The 12,621-nt window shown below is 50.7% G+C and overlaps 1 protein-coding gene across 1 annotated transcript; it reads left to right on the top strand.

The window, feature by feature from the left end:
* Positions 1-4,656: 4,656 nt before the first annotated feature.
* Positions 4,657-11,875, top strand: LRFN1 (leucine rich repeat and fibronectin type III domain containing 1). Its single transcript, XM_006901083.1, has 2 exons — positions 4,657-6,062; positions 10,978-11,875. Exons 1-2 carry the CDS (start codon positions 4,657-4,659, stop codon positions 11,873-11,875), a joined length of 2,304 nt encoding a protein of 767 aa, XP_006901145.1.
* Positions 11,876-12,621: the final 746 nt, after the last annotated feature.

Below are 12,621 nucleotides of genomic sequence, written 5' to 3'. Positions count from 1 at the left end.
GGAAGGAAGAATCTGAAGTGAGAGATGGGGTCCCTGGGCTCCTGAGATCTCAGAGGATAGATGCCTTCCTGAGTGAACAGACCTGAGGTGTAGTCCCCTATGTCTCCAGAAATGGCTCCCTGGGTCTCTATGAGCATGCAACAGATCAGGGACTTCCTGCACTAAAGGGACTTCCAAGGCAGAACCTGGTGCCCAAAGTAGAGGCAACAGAATGCTAACAGGGTCATTTGATTCCTTTACAGGTACTGGCCCAGGCCCTGACTCCCTGAAAAGAGGTGAGTGGGGACCACAGGTTGGGAGAGGTGAGGGGTGACCGAGCTTTTTCTGGCTGGCAGCCTGGTGCCCTAGCACAGGTTTTGGTTTGAGGTATGATGTGGCCATGTTCCAAGGGCCCAGTGACCCCTAGGCTAGGACTGATGCTGAGGTTAGGAGCATCAGGCTGGCTAGGGGCTCCCAGTAGATCCAGGACATGGCTGGTTGAGAAGCTCTGGAACAAGTGGCAGGATGCTCTTAGGATGGCAGGCAGTCAGGTAAGGTCCCCTATCACTAAAGGGAACAAGAGTCTTTCCTGACAAGTAGTACCCCTGCTTATGGAGAGTTAAATGGACATGGTTTGCCATTTTGTGCATGCATATGTTGGTATGTGTGAAGGTCTGATAGGGGAAGAGCAGGAGACTGAGAAAAAGAAATGATACGATAATCATAATGATAATAATGAGTCCTAGTGGTGTAGTGCACTATGTGCTTGGCTAGTAACTGAAAGGTTAGCAGTTTGAATCTACCAGCTGCTTTTAGGAGAAAGATGGGCAGTCTTCTCCCATAAGGAGTTATAGCCTTGGAAACTGCATGAAGGGTTTCCAGGAGTTGAAAATGACAGTTTTTTATTTGTTTTTAAATTTTTTTGTAATGATAATACTAATAGCTTACATTCATGCCATGTTTACTCAGGAACTATTGCAAATATGTTACAGTGCATTAAATTACCTCCACAACAACCCTTTATAAAAGGTAGACACTGGGGAGCTCTGGTGGCCTAGTGGCAAGGAGCTGCAACTACAATCCCAGAGGCGAACGGTTCGAATCCACCAGATGCTCTGCTGGGTAAGGAGGGACAATCTCCTCCTGTACCAGTCAGATCTGATTTGACGGTACGCACACACAAAAATAATAAAATAAAAAAAAAAGGTAGACACTCTCATTTTTTGTTTTTTTGCTTTAGTCCCATAGCATGGAGTTGATGTGCACACCCTGAGAACCTGGTCTAGAAATCTTCGTCTAGATTGGAGAATGGAGGTTCTTTCTACAAAGATTGAGATGCTGAGTCGTAGAGATTCTGGGAGTAATGCTTCTGGGCCAGAGTTTTCTGTTTCCTACAGATCAGTGTCCTACAAAGAGGGAAGGACAAATTCAGGGTGAAGGTTTAGTGATAGTGATAGGGGGATGCCCTGGCCTTACCTTTTCCTCTTCTGTCCAATGGCTAGTTGTCTCAGTCTCTGCCCCCTTTGGTAACACTGGGTGGTGTAGTCTTTGGAGAGTTTTGCTGTTAGCCCAAAAGCCATGCCTCTGGCGGTTCACATCCACAGCCTCTCCTTGGGAGAAAGATAGACAGTCTCCTTCACGTGATTTATAACCTTGTAAACCTGCTCCTCCAGCAGCTCTGAGTCCGTTCTGACTGGATGACCATGAGTTTTTTAGTTTTCTGTGTGATGCTGTTCTCTTACCACTGCTCTCTCCATCCCATTCTCTCTTTTCCTTCTGTTTCTCGTTCTTTGTTTTTCTCTCTCTCTGCCTCAGTTTAATTATGTCTCCTCACTTTCCTTTCATACTCTTTTGTATCTCTTCCTTTCTTTCTCTGAGGCTCACTCTCTGCCAGTCCATCTCTCCCTCTCCAGGCCTCACTTCGCTTCTCCTATAGCTCTTGGTCTCCCCTCTTTCTGCCCCTGTACCCCTTCTTTTGAGCAGGAGGATGAGGACCACCTCAGGCCATAGCCTCACCCATAGATTCCTGGAAGGCAGATTGGCAGAGCTGGGGTATGGGGTGGGATGGGGTGAAAATAGTTCCAGGGACGCCCCCTTCCTGCATCTTCACCCCCCTGCCTGCCCACCCCATGTTGTGATGGGAGCTGACATATCGTGGGCTGTAGCTGCAACAGGGGGAATCCCCACCAGAAGGTTTTGCTTGGAGCAGAGGCAGAGAGGGAGTGTGTGTGTGTGTGTGTGTGTGTGTGTGTGCACGCACATGTACAGGTGTGTATGGCTGTATCTGAGGCCATATATGTGCACAGAAGTCTGCCCCTTGTTTAGGAGCTCATCAGTACCTTGGGGAAAACCAGGCTCCAGGCAGAACAGGGAGACACTGCTGGGGTTTCCACATCCCCTCCCACCTTCCAAGTCACTCTATCATTGCCCAGGGTGGGCACCTTAACATTTATTGAGTGCTTACTGCATGCCCAGCCCTGTGTTCAGTGGCTCCCATGAATCAGCCCACCGAATCCTCACAATAACCCAATGAAGATGGCACTGTTGACATCACATTTTACAAAGGAGGGACTCATCGCGAGTCAGAGCGAGCAAGGGGTGAGTCAGGCTGTGAACTGGGGATGTGGGATTTCAAAGCACTTGTTCTTCAGCCAGGCCTGATGTGTATTCTGTGCTCCATGGTTGTGATGATGGTAACACAGCTAACGTGGATGAGCATGCATTAGTGTGGGGCACTGTTTTGAATTTGCTATGGTTACTAAGCCATTTCACAGATATAAAGCCTGTCTCTGTCTCCCTTTTGCAGATGAAGAAACCGAGATTCAGAGGGCTTCAGACACTTACCCGAGATCACATAGCTAGTAAGTGCCAAAGCTAATATCTGAACACAGGAAGTATGACTTTTGTTTTTCTTTTTAAAAAATTTTTCTGTTTTATACTGGTTTATTTGCAAAGTTTGAGTATATTGTTTTCCACACTGGATTTTTCCCGTTTCCCTACCCACCCCATCAAATTGTGTGACCCTGTGATTAGATCTCCCATCCTTACTCCTCTGCTTCTACCCTCCCCCTGCCTTGGAGCCTCATACTCATTCTACAATAATAGTTTTATACGGTATTTGTCCTTATGGGGCTGAGTTAGTTCACTCTGCATAATTCTCTCCAGTCCCTCCCTAGTTAATAATTTACAAAACCATTGCTCCTGTGTGAGGCATAATATTCCATTGTGTGACTGTACCATAATTTCTCAGTCCATTTGACTGTGGTTGGACATCTGGGCTAATTCCATGTTCTTGTGATGATGAATAACACCACTATGAACATTGGTGTACAAATCTCCATTTGTGCCTTGGTTCTCATTTTCTTGCAGTATATTCCAATCAGTGGAATAGCTGGGTCATAGGGAATTTCTATGTTCAGCTTTTTGAGGAAGCGCCAAACTGATACAGAGTGGCTATATCATTTTACAGTCCCACCAGCAATGTGTAAGAGTTTCAACCCAGGAAGTATTACTTTTAAGAGACCCAGTGGTACAATGATTAAGCGTTTGGATGCACACTGAAAGGCTAGGCTTGGGCCTACCAGTGGGCCAAGATGCAGGAGAAAGATGTGGCAATTTTCTTCTGTAAAGATTGCAGGCTTAGGAACTGTATGGGGTAGTTCTATCCTATAGGGCCTTTAAGAGTTGAAATTGACTCAGCAGCAATAGACTTGGTTTCTTGTGTTTAGCATGGCTTTGAAATCCATTTTTACGAAGCTCTGGTGGCATAATCTGTAGTGTGTTTCACTAATAACCAACAGGCTTTGTGTCTCTGGTGGTTTGAATCCACCAGCAGCACTGTGGGAGAAAGGTAGGCAATCTCATCCCGTTAAGATTTCCAGCCTTGGACACCCAGTGGAGGATTGCTATGAATTGAGACCATCATGGCCTTAAGCTTCAGTCAGTAGAGATTTTCAGTATATCTAGTGGCTACTATAGGGCTCATTCAGGGCTAGGTGTCACCCCTCCCATTGTTAAGAGGTCCTGTGTTGGAGCTGCTTTTGGAGAAAGGAGTGGTAGGTTACTCAAGGGTAGTTATGTTTCTCCTTTTCTTTTCTTTTCACTTGTTGTGTGCCGTTGAATCAGACCCAACTGGCACAGGAGGAGATTGCCCCTCCTTCTCCAGTTGGAGCATCTGGTGGATTAGAACTGTGCACCTTTGGGATTGTAGTACAGCTCCTTGCGACTAGGCCACCAGAGCGCTCCCAAGGGTAGTTGTTATGTGCCATCAACTACAACTTACATCGACCCTGTCAACAGCAGATCTGAGCCTTACCCTATCCTGCATGGTCCTTACTATCTCTGAAACGCTGGAGCCCATTGTTACAGTTATGTCAATCCATCTCTTTAAGGGGCTTCCTCTCTTTCTCCTACTCTCCACCTTTCCCTGCATGATGTCATTTCCCAAGGACTGGCACTGCAATTTACCAGTTGGCTTGGAAATCCTTAATCTATTAGCAATTAATGCTAGTTGGTTAATAATCAGTCCTGCCACTGTCCCCAGAGTGGAGGAATCCATATCAGACTCCGAGCAGGACAGCTCAGTGGCCAGGCTGGTTCCATAGTCCTGTGCCTGGGTAACCTGGCTCCTCCCTTTACAGGTCTCTCTGCCCACCAGCCCTACCTGCCCACTGCATCATGGCTCCAGGCCCCTTCTCCTGGGGGCTCCTCTCACCCCCACCCGCTGCCCTGTCCTTTCTGCTGCTGCTTTGGGCAGGGGCGTCTCGTGGCCAGCCCTGCCCCGGCCGCTGCATCTGCCAGAACGTGGCCCCCACGCTGACCATGCTGTGTGCCAAGACGGGCCTGCTCTTTGTGCCGCCTGCCATTGACCGGCGGGTGGTGGAGCTCCGGCTCACCGACAACTTCATCGCTGCCGTCCGCCGCCGTGACTTCGCTAACATGAGCAGCCTGGTGCACCTCACTCTCTCCCGAAACACCATTGGCCAGGTAGCTGCAGGTGCCTTTGCAGACCTTCGAGCACTACGCGCTCTGCACCTCGACAGCAACAGGCTGGCAGAGGTGCGTGGTGACCAGCTCCGTGGCCTGGGGAACCTGCGTCACCTGATCCTGGGCAACAACCAGATCCGCCGGGTGGAGTCAGCTGCCTTTGACGCCTTCCTGTCAACCGTGGAGGACCTGGACCTATCCTACAACAACCTGGAGGCCCTGCCGTGGGAGGCAGTTGGTCAGATGGTGAACCTCAATACCCTCACGCTCGACCACAACCTCATCGATCACATTGCTGAAGGTACCTTCGTGCAGTTGCACAAACTAGTCCGCCTGGACATGACCTCCAACCGCCTCCATAAACTCCCACCCGATGGGTTGTTCCTGAGGTCACAGGGTGCTGGGCCCAAGCCCCCCACACCGCTGACTGTCAGCTTTGGGGGCAACCCCCTGCACTGCAACTGTGAACTCCTATGGTTGCGGCGCCTGACCCGGGAGGACGACCTGGAGACCTGTGCCACCCCGGAGCACCTCACTGACCGCTACTTCTGGTCCATCCCAGAGGAGGAGTTCCTGTGCGAACCTCCGCTGATCACACGCCAGGCGGGGGGCCGGGCCCTGGTGGTGGAGGGCCAGGCGGTCAGCCTGCGATGCCGGGCGGTTGGTGACCCTGAGCCAGTCGTGCACTGGGTGGCACCAGATGGGCGCCTGCTAGGGAACTCAACGCGGACCCGGGTCCGGGGGGACGGGACTCTGGATGTCACTATCACTACTCTGCGGGACAGTGGCACCTTCACATGCATCGCTTCCAACGCCGCTGGGGAGGCCACAGCGCCGGTGGAGGTGTGTGTGGTGCCACTGCCACTGATGGCGCCCCCACCTGCTGCCCCGCCACCTCTCACTGAGCCTGGCTCCTCGGACATCGCTACGCCTGGCCGGCCAGGGGCCAATGACTCAGCTGCTGAGCGCCGGCTGGTGGCCGCGGAGCTTACCTCGAACTCTGTGCTCATCCGCTGGCCGGCCCAGAGGCCTGTGCCCGGCATCCGGATGTACCAGGTCCAGTACAACAGCTCTGCGGATGATTCCCTCCTCTACAGGTGGGTTGGCCTCCTTGATCCTCCTCACAAGCTCGGGGGCCCTACAAAGTTGTCTAGGGTCCTGATTTTGCCCTTTCCCCTCAAATGTTCCTTAACTCAAATACTTTTGTTTGAGTTTCTCATCCATTCAGCAGATATACAGGTAGCACTTACAGTCTCCAGGTGAGAAAATCTTATTTACATATGCTTGGAGTTATGACTTAAGTCCGGTTTTTGTTGTGTACCTTAGAACCAATCCATAGCTGACCCTCTGGCATGTTTAAAGAGGCAGTTAATCGCTCTGGAGGAGATTGCCCACCCTTCTCCCGTGAAACAGCTGGTGGCCTTGAACTGTATGCCTTTGGGATTATAGTGTAGTTTCTTGCCACTAGACCACCAGAGCTCCCTTCAACTCCTGTAGAGCCTCTGAAATGAAAAATTTGAGGTCCATACAGTGATTCATAATCACGAATGGGTCCTACTTTGTGATTGATGTCAGAAAGTTTTATTATTATTATTATGCCAAAGATGCTTTAGGGTATTTGTGTTTCTTTAATGACTTTTTTCAAGGCACTGAAAGGTACCCTATATATTAAGACAAACTTTTGACCGACTGATGTGAACCATGTTGAAGTGGTCTGACTTATGTTCTAATTCAGTTTAAAAGGCAGATTTAGATATGGAACTTGTTCATAATCCAGGCCTTCTTGTATTTACAGTTCTGTTTTATATTTGTAAATTATACATCAGGGTCATTGTTATGGAAACAAAACAAAAAGCATGAGAAATACTAGCCAAGTTTTCCACCGACCTCTGTGTAAGACTATGCCATTATCCCAGTGTGGTCAGGCCTGTGTGTTGCAGACTCTGTGATAACTTCCTTCCATTATCTCTGTGATTTTCTCTTGCCTCTGCTACTCTCTGTCCTCCTCCTTCTCCTGTTAGCCACTTAGTGTGTTTTGAATAACACTCTTGGCCATGGAGCTGGCATGTAGTGATTGTTGGCTGTGTGGTCATCTCCCTGCCCTGTGTCTCCTTCCCTCAAGCGTATTGCTAAGTGTCTGCTGCTTGCTTAGTTCTGTGCCTGAGTTCACTTGAGGGTATGAGAAGGGCCAGCCATTTCCTTGCCTTTGGGAAGATGCTTGTGTCTTGGCCTCTGCCTTTGCTTGGTTTATATATGCCTGGCATATAGTAGGGGCATTGCCAGTGTTGGTTGAAGGTTTATATGTCTCTCTTTCCACTTGTCTTCTCTTGTTTTATTTTGCTCACCCAGCATGGTACACACCTTTTTGTGTTCCGGAAACTGTGCTAGGCCCTGGAATTGGAGAGGTCAGATGCCGGCCTGTTCTTACAAACACTGGAGCGAACAGTTCAACAAAACAAGTCCTTTTATAAAATATTTCCTTCCAAAGAATGAGACCTCATTTGATCTTTCTGACTCTGCTCTTAAGCAGAAGTGACCCCTTTTTCTCACCCCATTTTACAGCCAGGAAAACTGAAGCTCTGGGGTGAAGCCCTCTCTGCTACAGAGTAGCAGAGCCAGCATTCTAATACTTACCCTTTCAACTCCAAATTCTTTTTTCAGTGAACACACAGTTGTTGAGCACATATTGTTTGCCAGGCAAGGATGGAAGGGGAGAATGGGAAGACATTTTCAGTACAGAATTCTGATTTCCTTAACTGTCCATCTCTCTATTTCTCTTTCCTTCTGTCATTGAAGTGTGGCTACTGGAGGGTGGGAAGTGAAGGAGGATGTTCACAAGTGCCCAGATATTGCAGGTGTATGCAGATGTAGATGGCCCCCATCCTCAACTGGGGAGGCAACTCTGGAACTCCTTCCTTCCCCTTAAGGCCACAGTTCCAACTCTCCACCCCTTACTCCCTTGCAGACACCTGTGCTATGGCAATGCAGGAGTTAACTTCCTCACTGCTGCCATGGGCAGAAGTGATATCCAACCAGAAGCCTGCTCAGCTGCTTGCTTGGGCCTTGCAGCCAATTAGAGACATATGGGCTCCAGCCTTCTTAAGGAGCCAGCCTCTGTCCTTGAAAAGGAGGAAACCCCTAGCAACTGGTTATTTTAGGATAAGGGGCAAGAGGAATCCCAGGGAAGCTGAGATGAGAGAGGAAGAGGAAGACTCAAAGTCAGAGGAGGCAGGATGGCTAGGGTGGGGCTGTGAGGCTGTGAAATGGCAGGCAAAGGAGCAGAAGCAGGTGGATCCTCAGGTCTTTTGACTGGATGAAGGTTCTTGGTACTGGAGGTGGGTTAATGAGTGGAGCTTTGAGACCAGAAGGTGGCTCTGCAGCAAGGGAAGGTATAGCTTCTGAGAGGTAAGGAGGCCTGTGGAGATGGGGGTGTGGCCTAGAGAGGAGGCGGGGCTTGTTGTGCCTGATCTCTGAAGATGTAAAAGCCTTCCTTGTGTTTTGGTGGTCCACAGGGAACAGGAGAAAGCAGGTGAGGTTGAGTGCTGGGCATTCAAATTAGTGTGGCCAGGGCAGCCAGGACTAGATGTGGTTACTTGGATTTGTGGAGAAGTGTTCAAGAGATGTGCCCAACAGAAGGGACAAGGCCTATTGGTACTGGCCCTCCAAAGGGTGGGTCTTGTAAGATGGGGAGCTGCAGTTGGCGGTGGAGTGTGAGCTGCCAAAAGTATTGCTGGCCAACATATGATGGGATGCTTGCTAATAAGGATGATACCAAGATTGAGTGTGCAGCTGTGGCCGTGTTAACTCATTCAGTCCCCACACCTTTGTACAATATGGGATCTTTTGTTATCCCTAAATAAATGCTGGAGAAGAATATTGAATGTACCATGGACTGCCAAGAAAACAAACAGATTCATCCTAGAGAGGGTTAAACCAGGCTGCTCCTTGGAGGCAAGGATTCTGGGGCTTTGCCTGACATACTTTGGACATGTTGTAAGGAGAGACAGGTCTTTAGAGAGGGACATCATGCTGGGTAGAGTAGAGGGACAGTGCAGGAGAGAAAGATCCTCTATGAGGTGGATTGATTCAGTGACTGGGGTAATCGGGATGGGTGTGTCAGAGGCAATGAGATTGGCACAGGATAGAGCACGGTTTAGGGCTGTTGTACATAGGGTCGCTATGAGTCGCAAACGACTCGACGGCACATAACAACAACAACAACAAATAAATAAATAAAACTGGAGAGAAAGGAGGTACAGAGAAGTTAAGAAACTTGCTGAGCAACACAGAGCTGGCTGAATGGAAGAGGAGAGATTCCAAAGCAGGCGGTCTGGTCGCTTAAACACTTTTGCCCTGCTCCTCACTGGGCCTTGGTGAAATCACTGTTGTGTGTAGTACTGCTAACCAGAATGCTAGAACCTGCCAGCTGCACCAAGGGGGAGAGATGAAGGATTCCAGCCTCTCCAAGATGGATAGCCTGGGAAACCTTGCGGAGAGCCACCTTGAGTTGGAATCAACAGCAGCAGGTGGATACTCATTTGGAATTGGCTAGTAGCGGTGGATGAGCATGCTTCATAATATTGACCCAAGGATGGATGAAACTTTTCTGGAAGCTTGACTTAGGGACTTCTGTCAGTACAGGAAGGGCACTTTGATGGCCTAGTTCACAGGGAGTTGTGCTAACCCAAAGGTGCACCTCTCTGGAGGTTTGAATCCACCAGCAGCGATGCAGGAGAATTGATGGCAATCTCTCCTCCCATTTGATTTACAACCTTCAAAACATGCTAGAAAGTCAGCTCTGAGTCTGTTCTGATTTGATGACAATGAGTTTTGAGGGTTTTTTTGACAAGTCAGTCTAGGGGCATAAGGGAGTCTGTTGGCCTGTTGAGTAGGGTGTTTTGTTGCCAACCCAAAGGCAGGTTCTACAGAGAAAGACAGGCAGTCTCCTCTTGTGTGATTTACAACCTCTGAAAACTCACTGGAGGGTCAGCTATGAGTTTATTCTGACCCCACAGCAATGAACAACATAGGTTCACTAGGGTGGTTACCTCTAATAGCTAACGAAGGAATGAATGGACTTGGCCCAGAGGACCCATCCCTTGTGGGTCATTGAGGGTGTGTGGCTTGGAGGGAGTGACTTACAGCATTGGTATGTTAATAGGTGGGAATATGTAGAGGAGAGGTTCAGAAATTGACTCAATAGGAAATAGCTTCCACTTAACTCCTTGCTATCTAGTCAGACTCCCTCATAGCCTCCAGTGTATTTCCAAGGCTGTAAATCTCACAGAAGTGATTCGTACTTGCCATTGTTATGTGCTGTCACATAACCAACTCCTAACTGACCCTCCAAACAGTTGGTGGATTTAACTGCTTGCCGTTGGGTTGGCAACATCAACTCTTTTTACCAGTAAGCCTCCAGAGCTAGGGTTATCCACAGGTGAGGCCCAGGATAGGGCATGCTGATGAGGGGGTGTGGCTTGTAGTAGTGGTTTCCTAAAGCATGGAAATATGCAGATGAGGGAGCTTGGCTGGCAGCTGTCTTAATAGGGAATAAAATACTCCCTAGGAGGCTTGTCTCTTGAATGCAGGGTATGAAAAGTAGGGGTATACCCTACAGCACTGGTCCTTTACAGGAACTAGAATATGTAGATGAAGGAACATGAAAGGCAGATACTCGCCCAGGAGGTGATAAAACAGCCAGCCTGTCTAACCAGAGCAGGACATGGCTATGAGAGGGGCGTGGCCTGTAGTCTTCGCAGCTGAGATGGTCCATTTTTTGTCTGCTAATTCGACTGTAGTCTACCATTAACTGGAAGCTAACTCCTTACACTAGGGCGCCAGAGGTCTTTGAAATTCTGGTGACCTGTGGCAATAATTTGAAAGAGGAGGGGAATGGGTTGATGAGAGGCTACTTTTGACTCAGTAAGGGGTTAAACATCTATAGGGGTTTGGTATCGCTGGCCTCAGTGGGTGGTTCAGAGTGGTACTAACTGATTGCATCTCCTCCTACAGGATGATCCCGTCCACCAGCCAGACCTTCCTGGTGAATGATCTGGCGGCAGGCCGCGCCTATGATCTGTGCGTGCTGGCTGTCTACGACGATGGGGCCACAGCGCTGCCGGCCACGCGCGTGGTAGGCTGTGTGCAGTTCACCACTGCTGGGGACCCAGCACCCTGCCGCCCACTGCGGGCCCATTTCCTAGGTGGCACTATGATCATCGCTATCGGGGGCGTCATCGTAGCCTCGGTCCTCGTCTTCATAGTACTGCTTATGATCCGATACAAGGTCTATGGTGATGCGGATGGCCGCAGGGCTAAGGGGACTTCCAGGTCACCTCCTCGAGTCAGCCACGTGTGCTCGCAGACCAACGGCGCAGGTGCGCTGCAGGCGTTGCCTCCTCAAGACCGATATGAAGCGTTGCGCGAGGTGACGCCTCCAGCTGCTGTTGCTGTTGAGGCCAAGGGCAAGGCCACTGCGGTGGAGGCCTCCATAGACTCGGAAACAGTCCTCGGACGCTCTCTGGGCGGCTCGGCCACCTCGCTGTGTCTGTTGCCGTCGGAGGAAACCACCGGGGAGGAACCTCGGGCCGTAGTGGGCCCTCGGAGGAGCCGTTCTGGGGCTCTGGGGCCGCCAACCTCGGCTCCTCCAAACCTGGCTCTGGTTCCCGGGGGTGCCTCTGCCCGGCCAAGGCCTCAGCAGCGCTATTCATTTGACGGGGACTATGGGGCTCTCTTCCAGAGCCACAGTTACCCGCGCCGCGCCCGGCGGACAAAGCGCCACCGGTCCACACCGCACCTGGACGGGGCTGGAGCGGGCGCGGCCGGGGAGGATGGAGACTTGGGGCTGGGCTCCGCTAGGGCTCGCCTGGCCTTTACCAGCACCGAGTGGATGCTGGAGAGTACCGTGTGAGCGACGGGCAGGCGCCGGGACGCCTGGGTGCCCGGACACCTACCCAGCCATCTGGAGCTAGGGGCAGGACACCTGAAGAGAGGCAGCTGAGAGAGGCGACGATATTCTCCTCTTAGGAGGGGGCAGGCCACGGGGCTCCCATCCGCTGCGCACTCCTCGCCCCCTCCTGCCCCTCCCCCGTGCGCGCTCGCGGACCTTGCTGGAGCCTGTGCCTTACACAGCGAAGCGCGGGGAGGGGCAGGGTTCCCCCAACACTGCAGCACTGAGACACGAGTCCCCTCTCCCCGGCCCAGGATGGGGCTGGAGCGAGGGGCCCATTTCTTGTATCTGGCTGGACTAGATCCTATTCTGTCCCGCGTTGGCCTCCAAAGCCCCTACCCTCAACCTCTTCACCTCCTTGGTCCTGTCGGGTCTCCCTTAGGGCCCCCCTTTCTCTAATCCTCTTGTTTGTCGCTGTCCTGCCCTTTGTCTTCTTTGTCTTGTGTCTGTCCTTCCCTCTTGGTCTTTGTTTTTTTTTTTTTTCTGTCATCTCTTCCTCAGCCCTCCCTCTTTGTGTTCAGTTTCTCTGTTGAGATTTCCTCTCCCCGTTCTACAGTGTCCCGGGCAGGGCCCACCGGAAGGACCACACTCTTTCCTATCGCCTCCTTCCCCCCAAATTTCCTACACAAACAAAGTCCAAAACCAAATCCCTCTCTCTACAGGAGCCGGGACCCTCCACCGCAGCAGAATTAAACTTTTTTCTGTGT

This window comes from Elephantulus edwardii, unplaced genomic scaffold (assembly GCF_000299155.1).
Source record: "Elephantulus edwardii isolate Elephantulus edwardi_28Jun2011 unplaced genomic scaffold, EleEdw1.0 scaffold00308, whole genome shotgun sequence".
In the NCBI taxonomy this organism is placed as follows: Eukaryota; Metazoa; Chordata; class Mammalia; order Macroscelidea; family Macroscelididae; genus Elephantulus; species Elephantulus edwardii.
This window is presented reverse-complemented; position numbering and strand designations above follow the sequence as displayed.